This window comes from Staurois parvus, unplaced genomic scaffold (genome assembly GCF_062004578.1).
Source record: "Staurois parvus isolate SC_StPar_1 unplaced genomic scaffold, SC_StPar_1.0 ptg000361l, whole genome shotgun sequence".
Taxonomy (NCBI): Eukaryota; Metazoa; Chordata; class Amphibia; order Anura; family Ranidae; genus Staurois; species Staurois parvus.
Genome location: NW_028318157.1, coordinates 4787681 through 4809739, shown reverse-complemented (window position 1 = coordinate 4809739; position 22059 = coordinate 4787681). Strand labels below are relative to the sequence as shown.

Genomic DNA, 22059 nt, shown 5'->3' with positions numbered 1-22059 from the left:
ACTGGTCTGATGCCTGCAAGGTCCTTTGTTGGTGCTGGCATCTTACCTCCCTCTTCTTCAGGGTGCCAGTCTCTGGCCAGCTTGAAAAGCCAGTGTGATATGATGTACTGTAACTCCCATACATGTGCAGGAGTTCAGCCACCCTGGCATGTGGGCACAGTGCTGGAATGTACTGTATACTGACCTGCTCATACGCAGCTTAGTGTACATTCTAAGGAAGTCTGCAATGAGCAACTTAACTGCTTCCCGACCACCCTATAGCAGAACTAATGCTACAGAGCGGCAGGGCTGCGCAAAATCACACACACATATATACAGTATATATATATATATATATATATATATATATATGGGCAGCACAGTGGCTAAATGGTTAGCATTTGCGCCTGGCAGTACTAGAGTCGTTGGTTTGAATCCCAGCCACGGCACCTCCTGCCTGGAGTTTGCATGTTCTCCCTGTGCCTGCGTGGGTTTCCTCCAGGTACTCCGGTTTCCTCCCACACTCCAAAGACATGCTGGTAGGTTAATTGGATCCTGTCTAAATTGGCTCTTGTATGTGTATGTATAAATATGAGTTAGGGACCTTAGATTGTACACCCCTTGAGGGTTAGGGACTGATATGAATGTACAATATATATGTAAAGCACTGCGTAAATTCAGGGCGCTATACAAGTACCTGACATAAATAAATAAATAATAATAAAAAAAAAATTTATATATGATTTTGTATTTCTGGGTAGGGGGCCCTACCCGCACCGCCATTGGCGGCTATAGCTGTCAATCACCGGTTCCCGGACATATATTCGCTGCCGGCAAACGGCGATCACTGAGGAAAACTGATAGGGAATTGGTCTGTATGTAAACAATATAGATCTCTCCCCTGTCAGCTCCAGCATGCTGTTTTGTATTTATCTGCATAGCAGAGCAATACAAAACAGCATGCCTCCCTAGTAAAGCACAGCACACAGTAAAAAACACACATATTTCCAGGTAGGCGGCAACAGCTGTCGATCATCGGGTGCCGGCTGGAGATTCACCGCAGGCACCCGGTGATTACCGGGGAACAGTGACAGAGGAGAGATCTGTATAAAAACAATACAGATCTCTCCCCAGTCAGCTCCAGCATGCTGCTTTGTATTGCTCTGCATAGCAGAGCAATACAAGGCAGCGCGCTTACACAGTAAAACACACACAGCATGCACTAAAACACACACAGCATACAGTTAACCCTTTGATCGATCCAGATGTTAACCCCTTCCTGCCCAGTGCCATTAGTACAGTGTCAGTGCTTTCTATTAGCACTGATCATTGTATTAGTGTCAATGGGGATGTCAGTGATAGTTAGTCAGTTCCCCCCCAGTGTCAGAATACCCGCCGCAGTCCCACTATAAGTCGCTGATTGCCACCATTACTAGTATAAGACAATAAATTCCTGTATATATACCGCCATTTGTAAACGCTATAACTTTCACTTAAACCAATGAATTTACATGTCTTGGGATTTTGTTGACAAAGACATGTAGCAGAATACATTTTTAAGTTTATGACAAAATTTGATTTTTAAAAAAATGTTTTACTGGATATGTTTTACAGCAAGAAATCAAAAATATTGTTTTTTTTTTCAAAATTGTTTTTTTTTTGTTTATAGCACAAAAAGTAAAAAATGCAGAGGTGATCAAATGTCACTGAAAGAAAGCTCTATTTGTGGGGAAAAAAGAACATAAATTTCATTTGGGTGCAACATTGCATGACCGCGCAATTGTCAGTTAAAATAACACAGCATTGTATCACAAAAAATGGCCTGGTCAGAAAGGGGGGTAAATCCTCTGAAGGGCAAGTGATTAAATGCTCACAATTTTTTTACAAAAAGACTTTAGTTCCACTTTGGAACAAAAACAAACAAAAATCCTTCCTCGCACTGCACGGGTTATATGCTGGTTTGCTTCTAATGCCTAGTACTCACAATGAGAATATCGCTCGAATGGACGCCTATTTTTTTTTTTTTTTGCATGCTAGTCTCGAAAACGAATTGATTACTAAAGTTACAAAAATTCTCATAAGACAGAATACAACTTCCCGCAGTGATATTATGTATTCTATTGTATTGTAAAGTGTTTTTTCATTTCCAAGCATGCACACAATGAGAAAATCAGATTTAAAAATATCATTGAGAGCAATCATCCAATAATCATCAATAATACACAGCTTATGAGAGCTGATCATGACAGTTCATGTGAAAATATCCAAAGGGATACGCACTAAAAATTTTCTCATAAGATAACTGAAAAAACGATTTTGTTGTAATTAGTATAGTATTTGTATGAAAAAAAATGACCAGTGAAAAAGACCATGCATGTTCAGAAAGAATTTATTACAATACAATACATTACATCACTTTGGAAGTTTAATTCTATCTTAGAAGAACTTTCATAACTTTAGTAACCTATTTGTGTTAAGAGCCTAGTTTGCAAAAAAAAAACAAAACAAAACAGACATTCATCAGATATTCTCATCATGTGTACTAGGCATAAGGGACTGTAAAAAAGTTGTACTTGCTTGGTCCCTGCTCCACTGACAGCCAGCAACCCCTACCCATGGCTTGTGGACTGTCTCTCAGTATCCTCATTTTCAATGCAGACCTATAGGCCCTGCATTGTGCTTCATGACATCAGACAGTGCAGTTTGGCCCCACTCCCTCATCACTGAATATGAGGCAATGGCTCCCGCTGCTATCAATCTTCCCAGTAAGAAAGGACACAGCTGAGAGAACTGCTGCTCTCGTGCACATCGCTGGATTAAGATCGGGTTCAGTGAGAATAAGGGGTGGCTGGGGGGGGGAAACCTGCAGTACAGAAGGTTTTTTACCTTACTACATATAATGTGTTAAGGTAAAAAACACTAAAACTTTAGGACAACTTTAATTTGGGTCTGTGTTAGGTTGAATTTTTGTGTGATCGCATGTCCATATAATGAATGTCTGCCAATTTTCTTTGCTACACCGCAACTTCTAACACTTATTAACCACTTGCCGCCCAGCCACTGTAGATATACGTCGGCAGGGCGGCACTCGCAGGCAAAACCACATTTTAAAACATGTGTTTTGTAAACAAATAGGGGGCACGCGCGAGGCGCGCCGCCGCCCTATCTGTCCCACCGATCACCGCCGCAGATATGAGTCGCCGAGTCACAGCCGGTCCTTAGCGGCTGTTTCCCGGCGATCGGCGGCAAACAGTGACAGACAGCACAGCTGGAGTAGCTGTGCTGTCTGTCACTTCCCTGTCAGCTCAAGGATGAGCTGATAGAGAAAGAACAGTTTCTCTTTCTCGATCAGCCTTGTCCCGTCCAGTACACACCCCCGCCCCCTAGTAAAACACTCCCCCTCACTCCTATAACCCTTCCCTGCAAAATAAAGTTAACCCCTTCCTCCCCATTGCCATTAGTACAGTGTCAGTGGTTTTTTTTTTTGCACTGATCACTGTATTAGTGTTTTTGGGGATGTCAGTGACCCCATGTCAGTACCCCCCAATGTCAGAATGTCTGCCACACTCCCGCAGTCCTGCCATAAGCCGCTGGTCGCTGCCACAAGTCCCTGATCGCCGCCATAATTCGCTGATCGCCGCCATTATTAATATAAAAAAACCTAAAAATCCCAGTATCTTTCCCGCCATTTGTAAACGCTATAACTTTCACGTAAACCAATTAATTTACACGTATTGGGTTTTTTTTTAGCAAAGACATGTCGCAGAATGCATTTTGGCAGAAATTTATGACTAAATTTGATTTTTGCATTTTTTTTTACTGGACATATTTTATAGCAAAAAGTCCAATATATTGTTTTTTTTCCCTCAAAATTGTCAGCCTTTTTTTTTATAGCGCAAAAAATAAAAACCGCACAGGTGATCAAATACCACCAAAAGAAAGCTCAATTTGTGGGGAAAAAAAGGATGTAAATTTCATTTATGTACCGTATTACATGACCGCGCAATTGTCCATTAAATTAGCGCAGCTCTGTATAGCAGAAAAATGGCGTAAATTGCAGTATTTATACCATAGTTTGTAGACGCTATAACTTTCACGTAAACCAATTAATTTACACGTATTGGGTTTTTTTTTAGCAAAGACATGTCGCAGAATGCATTTTGGCAGAAATTTATGACTAAATTTGATTTTTGCATTTTTTTTTACTGGACATATTTTATAGCAAAAAGTCCAATATATTGTTTTTTTTTCCCTCAAAATTGTCAGCCTTTTTTTTTATAGCGCAAAAAATAAAAACCGCACAGGTGATCAAATACCACCAAAAGAAAGCTCAATTTGTGGGGAAAAAAAGGATGTAAATTTCATTTATGTACCGTATTACATGACCGCGCAATTGTCCGTTAAATTAGCGCAGCTCTGTATAGCAGAAAAATGGCGTAAATTGCAGTATTTATACCATAGTTTGTAGACGCTATAACTTCCACACAAAGCAATCAATATGCACTTATTGGGATTTTTTTTACCAAAAACATGTAGCAGAATACATTTTAGCCTAAATTTATAACCAACTTTGAGTTTACTATATATTTTTTATAGCTGAAAGTAAAAAATATTGTTTTTCTTCTAAATTTTTGGCCTTTTTTTGTTTATAGCGTGAAAAATAAAAAGTGCATAAAAAAGTGATAAAATTACACCGAAAGAAAGCTCTATTTGTGTGAAAAAAAGGACGTAAATTTCGTTTGGGTGCAGCATTGCATGACCGCACAATTATCAGTTGAATTAGTGCAGCGCCGAGTAGCAAAAAGAGACCTGGTCATTAAGGGGGGTAAATCCTCTGGAGCTCAAGTGGTTAAACAATTAAATTCAACCTCGGAGCTGTTGCAGAGCTTAGAGGTGCTGTGGGAGTTTTTTAAAACATGCAGATACATGTTCAGCGGCTAATCTATTATGCAAATTGGATACAAAATGTACATCTGTCCCTAACCTGCATTAGAAATATAAGAAGTGACAGATTCGCTGTCACAAACAATAAGACAGTTTAGATAAATACCCACCATTGTGTATACACACAGATGCGTGTACTATATTTTTTATATTTTTATAGCCTGGTATGAAATTATTTATTGTCTGCGATGCCTTATTTTATAATCATGGCACAATTCCAACAAACTACTAATCAAGTTGACAAGAGTGTTGCCAAATGTGGATATCATCATAGTTTTGTAGTTGCTGTATGATCTGGAAAAGTCTGGCACTTTGTGATCTTGTCAGATTAATATTCAGAAACAATACTTTCTCTGAATGTTACTTCTTGAATATTAATATTGAAAATATGATAACAAATATATATAGATGTTATTGCAAAGAATAGAAAATAATAATAAGAGTTAATATATCACTGTCAGTTAAGGATACAGTTCATTTACTACAAGCAAAGACAAGGTTATCAGCAATGCACTCTTGTTTCATTGGCAGCTTAAATACAAAAACAATGGCCCATGATTACAGGCATATAGAATGCTATGTTCATGTCCGTACTACATAAAATTTGATGCTGATCTGAACACTGCAGTATTGTAGGCTATGGAGCCCATGCGTACAGCTGCATTGTGATCAGTATTCTACTGTAGCGTTGAATATGGTTTCTATCAGCCTTTCTATCTGCAGTCTCCTCTTCTCTACATTTGCTCAAAGTGCAGCATTTATAAAGCTTGCCTGAGCATTCAGAAAGGGGGCAGAGAGCTGAAATTACACACTGTAGATCTCAGTAAGGAGAGCTCTGAGAGCTGACTGGAGGGAAGGGACATACCCCCCTTCACATAGCACACAAGAACATAGCTGAGGCTGTCAATCAGAGGCTGTATGCTGGATGTCCCTCCCCTGTCACCTTTTTTTTCTTGGTGTCAGGAAAACTTGTCAGAAGTAATTCTTGCAGACAGAAAAGGGTATGAAGCAGTAGACAGAAATTACCTTCCATTATTAAGAATGGCTGAAGGCCAAGGTCATTCTGCATCTGCATCACTGCCTAGTAAAAGGGACAGGGGGAAATGTAAATGTAAACAAAGAGCTATTAGGCAGCAGCAGCAATGCATGGGGCTAAATGGCCTTCAGTCATTCTGAATGAGTGACTTTGTTTATGTACGCAGCTCTATTTGGACATACCTGTGTAGAGTTGAGATACAAACATTTGAACTTTGGACCATTTTTATGCAGGATTTTTCTGGGAGCTTTCTGCCAGCAAGATTTTGTGTACATTTCAGTATGATGTGCCTGAGTCTTAGAGTGACAGGAATACTAGTGTATATATGGAATGTCATATAATCAGGAGGCCAATGTATTACCTGAAATGCCTAATTCCTACACTGGTTTAATTAGACATGTTGCACAGCGGTTTTCCTTTTTTATTGCTCTTTTATAGTGTACTGGGCTGGGTTGTATGAAAAATGATTTTTCTTTTCATTATAGGGAACTACAAATGATCATAATTTCTGTCAGGTTATGACTACCATCTGTGTTCTGTTTACGAGGATTTATCCACATTTTCACATTGATCAATAGCAAAAACGGGCTAAAACAGCATATGCATTTTTGCCACATTTTTACTGCATTTTTACCATGTTTGTGGTGCATTTTACACAGGACATGTGACTCAAAAACAGCATAAAAAACTCAATGGGGGTGTGTTTTTGATGAGTTTTTGTCATATTTTCCATGCATTTATATGGGTGCTTTTTGATGTGTTTTTTTTACTGCACCAAACCTGCACCAGAATTACAGCAAGCAGGATACTACTAAACACAACGGATCAGTGTGAAGAGTTCCATAGGATTACATGGTCACATGGTTTTCTTCCCCCTTTTTTAATGCAAAAGTGGAAAAGTGGAGGAAATATGGATCAGTGTGAAAGCAGCCTTATTGTGTCATAGGATCAATGCAGCATCTTCCAGGTTTTTTTGTTAAAGCTCAATTGAACAATCTGAAGTTAGAAGCTGATTGGCTGCCATGCACAGCTGCACCAGATTTTGCATTCTACAGCTTTAGTAAATCAACACCTTTCTTCCAGATCTGTGAAGTAATCCAGCATGACTGGTCTTGCATCTGCCCCATTCTGTTGTCTGCTGGCAGCCTGTAGTAGCTGGAACTCATGGGCCCCTCCCACAGCTCTGCTCCCAGCATAGGCTATGTGCAACATATGACAATGTCATTGCTACTTTTATAGTGTAATAAATAGTTGTGTAAAGCAAGTGGCACACAAAAAGTGGATTTCCCTTGAGGAATATATATCGTATTTTTCTCCGTATAAGACGCACTTTTTCTTCCCCAAAACTGGGGGGGAAATGTCAGTGCGTCTTATGGGGCGAATATGGAGCGGCCAGTCCGGTATTTCCACCGCGGCCGTGTCAGAATACGGGGCCGGCCGCTCAGCTCTGCAGCGGGACCTTACCTGTTCCTCTATCCAGCGGCGTGCTGTCTTCCCGGCTTCTGTAGTGTGGGCACTGGGCATGACAGCCGGGTGCCAAGTGCGCATGCGCAAGAAGCGGTGCTTTTTGTGAATGGTAAGGCGGTACCTGGGACACATGACAGATCCCAGAAGCTGCCGGACCAATCACAAAGCGCAAGTGCTTCTCGCTCATGCGCACTGGGCACCCGGCTGTCATGCCGAGCGCCATTACAGAACCCGGGAAGACAGCGCGCGGCTGGATCGAGGAACAGGTAAGATCAAACAAAAACTCTGCGGAAGTAAGAGCGGGTACCTGTCAAATTCAGGTACCCGCTCCCCACCTCCCCAAAGGTCAGCAGTCATCTGTACTGTCCGCAGTCTCTGGTCATCCCTGTGCTGTCCGCAGTCTCTGGTCATCCCTGTGCTGTCCGCAGTCTCTGGTCATCCCTGTGCTGTCCGCAGTCTCTGGTCATCCCTGTGCTGTCCGCAGTCTCTGGTCATCCCCTGTACTGTGTCCGCAGTCTCTGGTCATCTCCTGTACTGTGTCCGCAGTCTCTGGTCATCTCCTGTACTGTGTCTGCAGTCTCTGGTCATCTCCTGTACTGTGTCTGCAGTCCATTAGTTCAGAATTAGTTTTTTCCTGTTTTCTGCCTCTAAAACCTAGGTGCGTCTTATGGTCAGGTGCGTCTTATACGGCGAAAAATACGGTAAACGTTTTTTGAACACATTCAGATTTATTCCAAAAATACTTTATTAATATGAGAATAGACAAGATAGCATATAGAGCATATACAGCTATAGATCACAGTCAGAACATAGACATGTTGTCTCCCATTTCGCAGACGGGACTTATTGTAAACTGTAATACAAGGCCATGTGAAGTGGAACAGTACATCAAGCATACACTACAACCAATGGATACGCAGAGGAAAGTAGATACAGCAATGTAGGTGTATGTTATCACGTCTTGAATCTCAGCATTTATTTATGATGGAGTGATATGAAGATTAGGATATGGAAGGCACTAGATGTTGTGGACGTCATGGGCACACATTCAGATTTAAAGCATTTGTAAAGGTATTTTTTTTTTATAAAATAATAAACATGCTATACTAACTTGCACAAAGTGGCCCCAAACCTCCTCTTCTGAGATCTCAGAACCACTTCAAAGTATTAATAAGGGTAAAACTCAATTCCCCTCTATTCCTGTTCTAGTGGCAACTCAAAGTAATAAAACAAACACCAGTACAAATCTGATAGGGGTTCTTAGGCTCCATTCATACATAGGCGTTTCAAATCGTGGGTGGAATCGCCGCGATTCTGCCCGTGATTTGAAAATGCATTGTTAAAATGTGAAAATGTGCATTAGCTTGTTCAGTTGCCATTCTTTTCAATGGCACCTGAAAATGCGGGACGTTTTTTCCGCAATCATGGCATTTTTTTTGCACGACAAATGCGCTGTTATCCCGCAAACAAAATCTCAGGATGCGCGATGCCCCAAAAAAGGCATGATTGTGGCAAAAATGCCCTGCATTTTTAGGTGTCATTGAAATAAATGGCACCTGAACATGCTAATGCATCAGGGATCCCTATAGACCAGTGGTCTCCAAAGTGGGCTCCAAACTATGGCCTGGCGGCCAGATGCGGCCCTATGCTTGCTTTTATCTGACCCTTGGAGCATTATTTCATCCACCAACACCAACAATGGGACATAATTCCCCCCAAATGACACCAATGAAGGGGCACATTTCCTCCTAATGACACCAATGAAGGGGCACAATTCCACACACTGACGCCAATGATGGGGCACAATTCCTACCAATTACTCCAACAATGGGGCACAGTTCCTCCCAATGACACCAACAATTTGGCCCAATAACACCAATGATGGGGCACAATTCATCCCAATGACAACACTGATGGGGCACGATTCCTCAATGACACAACAATGGGGCACGGTTCCTCTCATTAGCACCAAAAATGGGGCATTGTTTGTTCCCACTGATACTGGGACATTTTCTATTCCCAAAGTCCACAGTCCAGCCCTCCTAAAGTCTGAAGAACAGTAAACTGGCCCTTTTGTATATAAAGTTTGGAGACCCTGCTACAGACAGATCGGGGATTATTTACTAAAACTGGAGAGTGCATAATCTGGTGCAGCTCTGCATAAAAACCAATCAGCTTCCAAGTTGTATTGCCAAATCTTAATTAAACAAGCTGAGGTTAGAATCTGGTGCAGCTGTGCATGGTAACCAATCTGCTTACTGCATCAGTTTCAGTAAATCTACCGCACCCCAAATCTACATCCCTGATGATGTCAATTTGTGACAAAACCCGTTGGGTGGGACTTGTGACATATGACATCAGCACGCTGAATGCTGCGGCCATTTTGATGATCTGTTTACAAGCGATTTTATACTGGAATTCATGTGAGTGTAATACTTTTAATAAAATCCATTATTTTAAAAGTCCTTCACTACGGACATTTTTTAATCTTTATATGAGGTATATTCCCTTCATCTGATGACATTACTGGGATAATTCCTATGAAGTCCGATGGGAAGGATCCATCTAGTATGAGTCTAATAGGGACCTAGAAAGTTGGATGTAGTTGAAGTGTTGTAAAGCTGGGACACCTAGTAGTACTTAAGACCACTCTATAATTTGAGGGTCTTAACATTTGGTAAGCTGTTTGGCTCTACCACTGTGGTCTTGTGTCTGAATAATTCTCCACACAAGCTGGTGTGGGGACTTTTTCCTTCCTTCTGGATGAAGTTATTTATTTATGGACTATTTTGACTGTATATTAAGCGCCGCATGTTTATGATTTAGTTTATTTTATTCATGATCAATCCAATGTATGTTGGCAGCTTCTATATATATATTTATGTTATATAGTTATCCAAGCGTGGCTAATGTTGTTTTTTGTATACATCTACCCCATAGTCTCTTTTCTACTTTCAATTTCCTGGAATCCCATGAAATAATGGGGTTGGGGAGATCTTGGTTAAATACAGGGCTTTCTGCTTGTAAAAGTTTGTGATCCCCACCAATCACATTCAGACATAAAAATCATCAATTCCTGTCCTTGACAGTGAAGACATCAAATCAAAGGTCAATCTGCCCTAGTCTGAAGTTACAGTTCAAATGCAGACTAACTGAATGTAAACAAATTAATGTTTAAACTGACCTGTCCTCTACAGAAAAATCTCAAAACACAGAGAAGGAAAATGACAAAGTTGCTTGGTATCCCTATAAATAATGGGATTAATTCTCAAATGTTATTGCACAGGTTATAGCTCTCTAAAACACAGTTATCTTCTGACAGGTGACAATTGTGAGGTTTTATCAGGTATCCATTGAGAACAGCAGAAGATTGTGTTATTTGAGGTGAAGATAAAATACAGAGTCAGGAGATAAAATAACAAGACCTGAGAAACAGAAGTGTTCAATAATGAAATATTTATTTAAAGCAAAAAATAATTCCATACCGATGCAATCAGGGGCGGACTGACCATTTGGGCACTCAGGCAGTGCCCGAGGGCCCGGAGTCGGTAGGGGGACCCATGAAATGCCCCTGGTATCTTTTTTATAGGCTTTTTTGAGTGTGCTTTGAGTGTGGGCAAGGACACAGGGGCCCTTTGATCCCCTATGGCCCTGGGGCCCCATAAATTGTCAGTCCACCCCTGGATGCAACAGTTATGTGTGTGAAATTAAAATTTTAATGAGAAAATGCTAACCCTAACATAAACATAGTGTCAACCTTTAACAGTATGGCAGATTGATCTGTTTGCATTTAGATAATATCTTACATGGTGGTTTTGCTATGGCCAGCCATACATGGATCACATCTCGGCCAGTTGGGTTGGGACCTGCTGAGATTCAAACCATCTATGGGCAGACTGGTTGTACTGAAGTAGATCCATCAATATAGCCAGCAGTGATCATTGTGCTTTGCCAGCAGGGACGGCTCCCTGATGGCAAAACACAAAAGCACTGCGGGAGGGTTTTTCCCATCAACACTGACTAGGGTTGATTTACTTAAGGGAAATAGACTGTTCACTTTGCAAAGAGCAGTTGCACACTTTTGCATATCATTACATAGGGCAGGCTTCCTATGGGTAGCAACAGCCATTTTGGTGCAGTCATTTATGGTCACCACTGGAAGTGTGACCATAAACGATTGTGTGTCCTTTGCCATTCTATTTGACAGGGTGATAACACAGGAGATACCCCATAACAGGCAATGCCTGAACAAGAACATTTGTGGCATGGTTACTAGGTATGTTTTCTTTAAAAAAATATGTATATTAAGGTTTTTAAACAGATTTTACAATATTTCTTTTTTAAAATTCCTTATTTGAGACATTTAACAACAAATACAGGTTACAAGACAAGAAAAAGGGCAACATTGCTGTTACAAATTTGTGATCAGTACAAACAAAGGCCTCTCCTGATAAGATTAATGCTTTGTAGAAATATACATTGTCTGCTCATATATGTAAAATGCCCATTTTTTTTTTAGAAACAACATAACATTCTAAATATCAAAGTTTTAGGACATATACAGTAAACATGGGGGGTGACTTACTAAAACTGGTGCACATAGAATCTGGTGCAGCTGTGCATAGTAACCAATCAGCTTCCAGGTTTTATTCTCAAAGCCTAATTGAACAAGCTGAAGTTAGAAGCTGATTGGTTACTCTGCACAGCTGCCCCAGATTCTGTGTGCTCCAGTTTTAGTAAAGTCTCCCCCATTATGTTTTGGTATGTGACTGTGGAGGTAAACTTTGTCCATGGGAACCATGTGTCACAAAACGTTTTCTCTTGGCTATAAAGGGTGGCAGTTTGTAGACATGTGCGGTTCATTTTGATTTATTTTTCGGACGAACATTTAATTTCTGGAGATTTGGAAGTACATAAATTTGTGAATAGACATGGTAATGAATGTCAACAAATCAGAAAAAAATTAATGACAAAATTAACGCATACATCTGTTTCATTCACATGACGTGATAGTAGTTCGGACCCATGGGGAAATTAATTCTATTTTCAAATTTGTTTGATAATTTATATTTGGATAACAAATTGATCTGAATGTTTCATTTGTTAATTTAAAATGCACATGATGCCATTAGATATTGTCCAATCAGTTCATACCATTGTTCTTGGTAGGCTGGACTAGTGTCCAAAAATATTGAATCTTTCTGATTTGGATCTGTCTGATGTGATAATATATAGCACATATAGCAATCTTCTGGAAAAACTGCAACATTTTTTTAATCCACCTGGACCAACGTATATACGAAATGGATGCTGAAGATACAAAACTAAGTCCAAAAACAAATCAGGTCAACATAACGAATAAGATGAAATTAAATTCTTCAATGAACGGATGCGTCCGAAATTAAACGAAAAGTATTATGGTATGTAAGCTACATGTTTCACCAAGTTAAGGATGCATAAGACAGGCCTAACAAGGGTTAGAACCAACACAGGAGTGCATGGGACTTAGCAACTGTAATACTAGATATTATTTTAATGAAAGCTTTAGAGTTTAAAAGATTGAAAATTACTTTTGAAATGACATTAACATCCTAAAGATTACATGAAATTTTACTGATTGAATCTACATTTACATCAGTAATGATTCACAGAAGACTCAGGTTTAAAACATTTTATTGGATAACTAGCATAATTAATAAGATCTGTTTCCATCTGGAGCACAGACAGCAATAACAACCTCCAGACTCTGTCCAAAACAAAAACAAATTTGGGCTAGAATTATACTTCAAAGTGAACTACCGGTAGTTATCCATTGAAAGCTTGCTGTGCTTTGCCATTCTATTAAAATAGTCTGGAATTGCACTTTGAAAATGTAATTAAAGTACAACTAAAGGCAAAACGTTTTTTTTAAGTTTTGGACAGAGTGGAGATGGATTATAACACCTGTCAGGTTTTTATTGCTAAAAGAATAAATAGTGCAGCTCTTAAAATAGACAATATATATTCGCAGTGATTAAAATTTGATTCTATATGAGCAGTCTATGCAGTAGTAAAAGTGTCAGGTGACTGGTAGACTCAATGGTGGTGCTCCGTGATTAATAGCTTAAATGCGCACTCACCAGAAGTATAATAATAATCCGTGTTATATATTATTATATCCAGAGGTATCCTCATCAGGTACAGGTCTGGTCAGATTTAGTAGTCCTCCCTCGGTGGTCATCATCAGGTACCCAGAAGTCAGGATTAGTTGAATCCAGATAGCCAGAGGTCCTTGTTTGGTGGATGGGTGGAGCTGTCTAGCGACAGCAAGTATTCCTCTTCTTAGCAAGGGCTCTGTGAATAAATACTCCTGTTGGGGAGTCAGGGAAGGATGCCCATAGTGTAGTATTGAAATAATATATTTATTGGTAAAAAGAATGTTTGCAAACAAGCAGGAGCTAAAAACAGCATCAGGGTGTAGAAATGAAACTAACCCATAGGAAATCAGAGATAGCCACCGGGCCTCCACGTGGCTTCGGCGGCATAGCGTCACGACGTCCTGGCCCCTCCTTACACGTTACGTGTGCACGCACTTCATCAGAGGATGGAACCGATTGCTGTTTGTACCTCGATTAGAAGGCTTCACCTTCTCTATTTATCCTGCTTACTGTTATAAGTGAGAGTAAAAGAAAATCCCAAATTTTGGATTGTCGCCAGTACAGGAATTGAGTGGAAATCTTTCAAGGTCACGAGTACTAGTGACCCTGATGGATTTCCTCTTACTTCTCTTTGTGGCTAAGGGACAGGAAGTGAAGAGAAATCTGCACAATGGGACACCGATGGCAAGAAAAAACCCAAAGAGGTTATAGCCCTCCTTACCCTATCCAGATCTTAAAAAAATGTTTTTAATTCTACTTAAAGTAATCACATTGCTAGACAGGAACTGCTCATACTTCATGTTAGTTATCTCTTACAATTTTGGTTCTTTTCTATTTTCACTTGCCTGCTATATTACTTCTATAAAAAGGATGTCTGCAGTAGTGTCTGAAATTAGAGATGAATCTTTAACTTTTACATTTTGAAGGTCAATGAGAATACAGCAATGTGAAATGTGACCCCCTATGACCTTCACATAGGTTTCTCCTGCGAAGCAGCCAATGATATTTTGCACTTTGTTTATATTATTCAAAGTTTTCATTTTAATATAACTATAGTAACTAGAGTATTTGCAGTTTTTTTTAATTAATAAATATTTTATTATAATGTAAATTTAAGGAAGAGCTATGATCCTTGCTGCATAAAATAATATTCATTTTTAGTACTTTTTCATTTATAAATGTATGGATTGCTTGTAGTTCATTAATTTTTCAATTTTTGAGGAAGATTTTATTTAGAGGTAAATATATCTTTATTGTTTCACAAAGTAACAAGGAAAAACAGGGATAAAGCCAATCCAGAGAAAAGAGTAAAGGACCATGAATAGAAGGCCCAATCATAGTTAACATATTACTCATTCAAGAGTAGAGAATCAACTGGTAAAACTTATGCAACACAAATATATTGACAAATAAGCAATATGTGAGAGAATAAGTAAATCCCCATAACAGTAATAACAGGGGGCTCTGTGGCACCATTAAACATTAAGAGGGGAACGAAGTAAGAAAAAGAAGGGGAAAAAAAAGAAGAACATGGTGGTTGAATAAGAAGGGTAGAAAGTAAAAGAAAAGGAGATCAGGACAGAGGCAAATCTTGAGGACCAAAATAATAATAATAAAGAAAATGATATCACCGCACAGAGGGTGACACTGGAGTCAACTGTCGGAGTAAGCTGGATATATTGTCTAAGGAATCTCTATTCCATCCCAATGGAGGATGGAGACTACACTTCCATTGAACCACTTTTAGGTAATAGAATCTCCTTAAGCTCATTAGAGGAAGAGAAATGGATCTAAATGTACCATAACATGTTAAATTTCTCAAAGGTATCATTGTCCAACACCAGCTTTCCTCCATGTGCATGATGTTGTTCATGGTAAAAACCCACAATGATATGGGGGGGGGGGGAGTAACAGCTGCCTTCCGTTATGATGGTATCAGCTGAGATTTTGCTTATAGAAAAAAACATAGTAGGCTCCATTTCCGGAATGTAATCCAACCTGGGATCACGTGGAGGAGTACAATCTCCAGGGTAGGAAGATTTGATTTAGAAAGTTATGGATCGATTAATGCTCATGTATTTTTAAGTAATAATTTATTTATAAGTGTATTTATTATTGATAGTCATTGCATTGTTTGTATTTATGAGAAAGATTCCTCTGGTTTATGCAAACATCTAATATTTAAAGTGTTACTAAACCCAGGACCCTGCATTCACTATATCCAGTTTCCCACAGTACACAGAACATGGAAATGCAATTATTTTAGTAAATATAAACTGCTAAATACCTTTTCTCATCAGCAGTATATAGCAGTCTTGTGATTGCTATCAGTGTCTGGCTTAGCACTGGTTAAAGCCTGTAGGAGTTTTCATTCTGTTCTGACTGTCCTATGAGGCTGCATAACCCCTAACCCTCTGTCTGGACAGTGCTGATTGGCCCTGTGCTGATCACATGCACCCTCCCAAAGAAATATAAAAACTCTCTAGCAATACACACTAAACTGAATATGTGCAGAGTGACTCCTAGAGCTACTAGATGGATTGGGGACTGTGGAAGAAGAAGAGAAGACAGGATCAAACATCCTTTTACACAATGTGGAGGATTAACCCCTTAGGTTCCACAGTGGGTATAACAAGCATGCTTTACTGCATATACAGACTGATTTGACTGTTGTGGGTTTAGTAACACTTAATGAAGCATAAAAAAATCTGTAAAATCTGTTAATGGAAATCTACAGTATGGTCGCAGCATGCACTTTCATTTTATAACATCAGCATGGTAATAACAATACAAATAATAGTTATATTTGACAATCGAATAGAAATTTAGTTGAAAAAATGTATTTCATGTTGTGATTGCTGCCTGTCTGCTGACCATTGCTTTTCACAACTTCCTGGATTTCCTGCATGCTTTGCAGCTTCTACTGTGTTGCTTACTTTCAATTTCTAAGGACTACATATCCCATGTTACCTTCCTGCCTGCAAGCTGTGATTGCTGTTCTGACTCCGCCTCCTGAAACTCCTCCTATCAGCACCTCTGTAGTTCAGAAGGCAGACTCTGTGAAATGTGTGACACAGCAGTACCTTCTCACAGGGAATAATGAATACATGTCACAGAGTTCTCCAAAAAATGTGTGGGGATCTTCACAAAGCAAACTTACAAAATGCAAGATCATTCCGTGTAATAGGAGTTGGCTAGAAAGAGTTGAAATACAATGTGAAAGTGAACACATAAATTTAAATTTTGACCATGGATAGACTTAGTAACCACATATTCTTAAGCACTAGTCTGTGATTGGATTATGTTGGTAGCCAGACATCAATAATCACACATATAATCACACATATAAAAAACAGATATGGTGATGCGCTTATTATCACTACTGCTTTCTCCACACATATACCATTACCCTTTATCAGAACAGTTTATATAAAGTGTCCAAAATTAATGTCCCGAAAGTGAATTACATTGATAAACCGCTGACATTAAGTGCAATAATAATAAAGTGCAATGTTAATAAACTATTCCAGGGCTAATGTGCAAAACGGTCCATCCTTGTATATCTTTCCCATAAGTGTCCTATGTAACCATTTGCTAAAAAATAAATTCATAATCAAGTAAAAGTTCGACCAATATAAAGTGCCACTATTTGTCTTAAAATGCTGATCCCAAAAGTGCCTTCTTTCAGTGCTTCTACTTTAAATACTGCAGTGCCTTCCCTCCATCCTTAGAGGGCGCCACTCACCGTATCTTATGCATCAAGGTCAATATGTGTATCCGAAGGCTTATATGCACTTTGTTGTATATCCTCAACTGGTTCTCTCCCCCTCCACTGTTCCTCCTCCCAGGCAGCCAAGCAGCTGCTATGTCCATCATCAATAATCACATGACTCTGGTATTACAGTAAATAAAAGACACAGTATAATATTACTCAAGAGTTTGAATGTTCAGCCCATAATTTTCACAATGGTACAGTGATACTTATGAAAGATTATTTTCACCTGGATCCTGCCAGTAACACGCTTTCTGTTCTAGACTGACAACACACAGTCATTGTACGCTATCATTGGAGGAGCAGTGTTTTCACCTTAGACTGCTCAATACTGATTTGGTCTAAAATAAGTCTTATTTTAGACCAAAAAGGCGAAACATAATGCATGTAAAATCCATACATTGGATGAAGAATTTGCCACATATCATTCATAACAAGAAAAGATAAGAAGGGAAGCAGAGATCACCTACAATGAGTAGACTAGATGTCCACAATGACCACATTCCCGAACACAGAAATTGCAGAAAAAAGATTCTCAGTGTATTTATTCAAAATAATAAAAGAAGACGTATGATACTATTAAAGGCTATTACCAGACGTGGACCTTCTGTGCATTCTGAGCATAAATATTTTGCATACATATTTAGGAAGAGCCCATCAGGGTGATGCAGGTGCATCCACATAGGGCCCGGTGGTCATGGACAATAACCTCTACTTTCTGGGTCCAGTATCTGGGTGCCTCTTGCAAAAATGTCTAACAGTCTGCAGTATGAAACTTGGTCTGTGGTAATCTAACAGTGATAACAGTAACGCCAAAGAGATCACAAGTACATCAAATTTAGTATTAAAGGAGAAGTAGGACCAAAGCTCTTCTGACCCTATGTCTCTTTGGGATCACAGGAGGGCAGTTTGTTCTGCACTTCTGTGACCTGTATACAGCCAACAGCAGGCTTTAATATCAGAATTCACTCAGATGTCTGGACTGGCAGTTGGCTCAGCCCCTCAGCTAGCAGCTGCAAGCCTAAGCCAACCACTCCCACCCTCTGCTCAGTCCAGGGCTCCAGTAAGAGCTGGAGGGGCAGAACAGAGAGCTGGTGACTGACAGTCACCAGCTCTCTGCTTACTGAAGACCGAGAACTGAGTGATAAGTGGTCTTTAATTGCTCAGTTCTCAGCCTAAAAAGGGTGGGGTACAGATGTAGCATCTGATCTGATCATAGGTGAGTATGACTGTTTTTTGTTTACAGTCCCGAACTACTCTTTTAAGTGTTGAGGTTAAAGGCCAATGGGCAGCTATTTTGGCAGGCACGCCATATTGTACTGTAGGTACCCTTTGATTTCAGTCAATGGCAGATCAGAGAGCACATATATACAGCTTCAAAGAGGGCTTAAACTATTGTTTAGTATACTAACATTGAATCAATAGCATGGAAATAAACATAATTTCAGTTTCATAAAACACTTCTACACTACTAAAGCTCTGTTTAAACCTATGTAGGTGAGATGGTGCACGTGCATTTTCTGTGCATTTGGTGCATCAAGTTTAGGGCAGACCATTCATTTCAATATATTACCGTATATGTGAAAACTGCACCAAAAAAGTGCAGGTACTTTTTAAAAATCATGCCACACCAAAATACATGGTACTTTGTTGCCATGGGGTTGATTTACTAAAACTGGAGAGTGCAAAATCTGGTTCAGCTCTGCATATAAACCAATCAGCTTCCAGGTTTTTTTGTCAAAGCTTCATTGAACAAACTGAAGTTAGAAGCTGATTGGCTACCATGCGCAGCTGCACCAGATTTTGCACTCTCCAGTTTTAATAAATAACCCCCCCATGTGTTTTGGCTACGTATGTGTAAGGTATGTTGAAGTCCCAAAAAGAATTAATTGCACTGCCGCACACCTGCAAAAGGGACACACATTTTTGTGCTTTGCTGGGGCGTGCACAATTTTTTTGTGCATTTCCACATCACAAAAATGTGAAGCTAGCTTTACGCATTTCTATCCTGATATTTGAACTTGGAATGACCTTTAAATCTGCATTCAAACTACAAATGAAACAGCCAAATATTTTGCCTGAATGTGGATAGACTTTCAGAAGTCATCTTTTAAATGTAATTCACAGCCTTCCTATCTGTACCCTTGTCTTCTCTCTATGCTGAAGGCTTTTTTATCAGCTTATGTTTCAAAGCTCCTTCTTTGGGCTCTATTGTCATCATGTGAAGACCTGATTCAGCAGCAGTAATTGGGCACAGCGTATCATATGTTGTTGAACTGTACAGCTAAAATTGTCACAAAACAATATGAAATGAGAAAATTGTGTCTTTAATTCTTTGTGGTAATCTGAAACATTTATTAAAGGCATTAATTATAATTTCAGCTCTGATAAGCTCACAAATCCATTATTTGTATTGAAAATGGAAGGGACAGACTTTTTAATATGTTCAGCAGGATGAACCTGTAGCTCCACACAAAAAAAAGCAAATGAAAAAATATTTGATATAATTATTTCATTTTTTATCTTTCATGGTTCAATTATCATTTGTTATTTTTTGTGATACTGTGCTCAATAATAACCATGTTTATTATTTTCATTTCCAGGCAACATCTTTGTCGTCAGCTTATCTGTTGCGGACCTTGTAGTGGCGGTGTACCCATATCCAGTAATCCTCATAGCTATTTTCCATAATGGGTGGACATTAGGTAATATTCATTGCCAAATTAGCGGATTTCTTATGGGACTAAGTGTCATCGGTTCTGTCTTCAACATTACAGCCATAGCCATTAATAGATACTGCTACATCTGCCATAGCCTGCGGTACGATAAGCTTTATAACCAGAAAAGCACGTTCTGTTACCTCTGTTTGACATGGATACTGACTGTTATTGCAATTGTGCCAAACTTTTTTGTTGGATCTCTACAGTATGACCCAAGGATTTTCTCATGTACTTTCGCTCAAACAGTCAGTTCTTCTTATACAATAACGGTGGTTGTGGTGCATTTTATTGTGCCTTTGGCCGTGGTAACGTTCTGCTACTTGAGGATATGGGTTTTAGTTATTCAGGTCAAGCACAGAGTAAGACAAGACTGCAAGCAGAAGCTGACACCAACAGACCTACGGAATTTTTTGACCATGTTTGTTGTGTTTGTCCTTTTTGCTGTCTGTTGGGGACCGTTAAACTTTATTGGCCTAGCGGTGGCCATCAACCCTTTTCAGGTAGCTCCAAAAATTCCAGAATGGCTGTTTGTATTAAGTTACTTCATGGCCTACTTTAACAGCTGCCTCAATGCAGTCATCTATGGTCTTCTCAATCAAAACTTTCGAAAGGAGTACAAAAGAATTTTGATGTCTTTGTTGACACCAAGACTGCTATTTGTTGACACTTCAAAAGGGGGAACAGAAGGAGCAAAAAGCAAACCCTCTCCAGTTGTTACCAATAATAATCAGGCTGACATATGTGTGTAACAAGTTGGAAGCCATTTTGTACACATTTTAGTTCATTAATCAAAATTTTTTTTATCAACATTTTTCACCATGTGCCTGTTTTCATGCACTTTATGTATATGCTAAATACAGAAGTATAATCTCTGATACCTATTACAGTGGTCTTAATTTAACAGAAGTAATACTGTTTTACTGAATGGCTTTGGCAGCTTTGGAGTTTAAAGGGTAAATCTACCCAAAACCTATATTTTGATTTAGGTGGATGCTGGTGGGCCTAATCAAGTCTTCTTATATATCCTGAAACCGAAATTGATGGTTGAATTTTCTTTAATTCCATAACAGAAGAAGGAGTCTCACTATTCCTGCTGTATTATTTTTAAAGAAAAAGACATTTAACAAATCCATACAGGGATAGTGGTTGCCAGTGAAATCTGTGAAAACATGTATTTGATATGTATTTATAGACTACCATAGAGCACCAACAAACAAAAAATGACATGCTATGGGGTTGATTTACTAAAGGCAAATATACTGTGCACTGCAAGTGCAGTTGCTCCAGAACTTAGTAAATGAGGTAAAGTTCCAATTTGCAAAGAATACCCAAAACACATGCAAGGAAAATTTAAAAAAATGCATTTTTGCTCGCACATGATTGGATGATAGAAATCAGCAGAGCTTCCCCTCAGATCTAGAGCAACTGCACTTGCAGTGCACAGTATGTTTGTCTTTAGTAAATATATTTAGTGTATATATATATATATATATATATATATATATAATCTTATTATGTATATAATATATACATTATCAACCATCACTTAAACCTTCACCAAAAGGTATTTGCTCTGTAATCCACCATTTTACAACTAACACTCACCTCTTATAAGTTTAGTAGGTATATGTACTCCAAAAAGGTAACAATAACCAATCAGGTTAATGGGTTAACAAATGATATATGAACGCATTAAACTGTTTGTAAATAAAGTACACTCCTCAGTTTTATAGTCTTTTTTTCATTATGAGCCACAAAAAAATTGATCGCTATTTATTTGTGAAGTGACATGTGACATTACTATTTTAGAAGATTCAATTAGTACATAGTTTAGATTTCAGATGTTAGAGACCCTTGACAGATTGAGTTTTTTTTTCTGTAATGTATTACACAGCGCTCAATAGCTTATTCCTAATGGTATCAATACAGTAATTAAAGCACCAAAGACTTTCAATCACAGTTTGAAGAGGCACCCAGCTAGTGAGGTTTTATAGCCAGTACGCC

The 22059-nt window shown here is 39.0% G+C and overlaps 1 protein-coding gene across 1 annotated transcript in view; it reads left to right on the top strand.

Annotated features, from left to right (window-relative positions):
- GPR50 (G protein-coupled receptor 50) overlaps window positions 1-21770 on the top strand; it is a 223770-nt gene extending 202000 nt beyond the window's left edge. Inside the window, exon 2 of the mRNA XM_089684931.1 lies at window positions 19939-21770. Coding sequence (XP_089541057.1) covers window positions 19939-20804 — 866 coding nt within the window. The 3' untranslated portion in view covers window positions 20805-21770. The remainder of the gene's footprint in view (window positions 1-19938) is intronic.
- The last annotated feature ends 289 nt before the right edge of the window (window positions 21771-22059 follow it).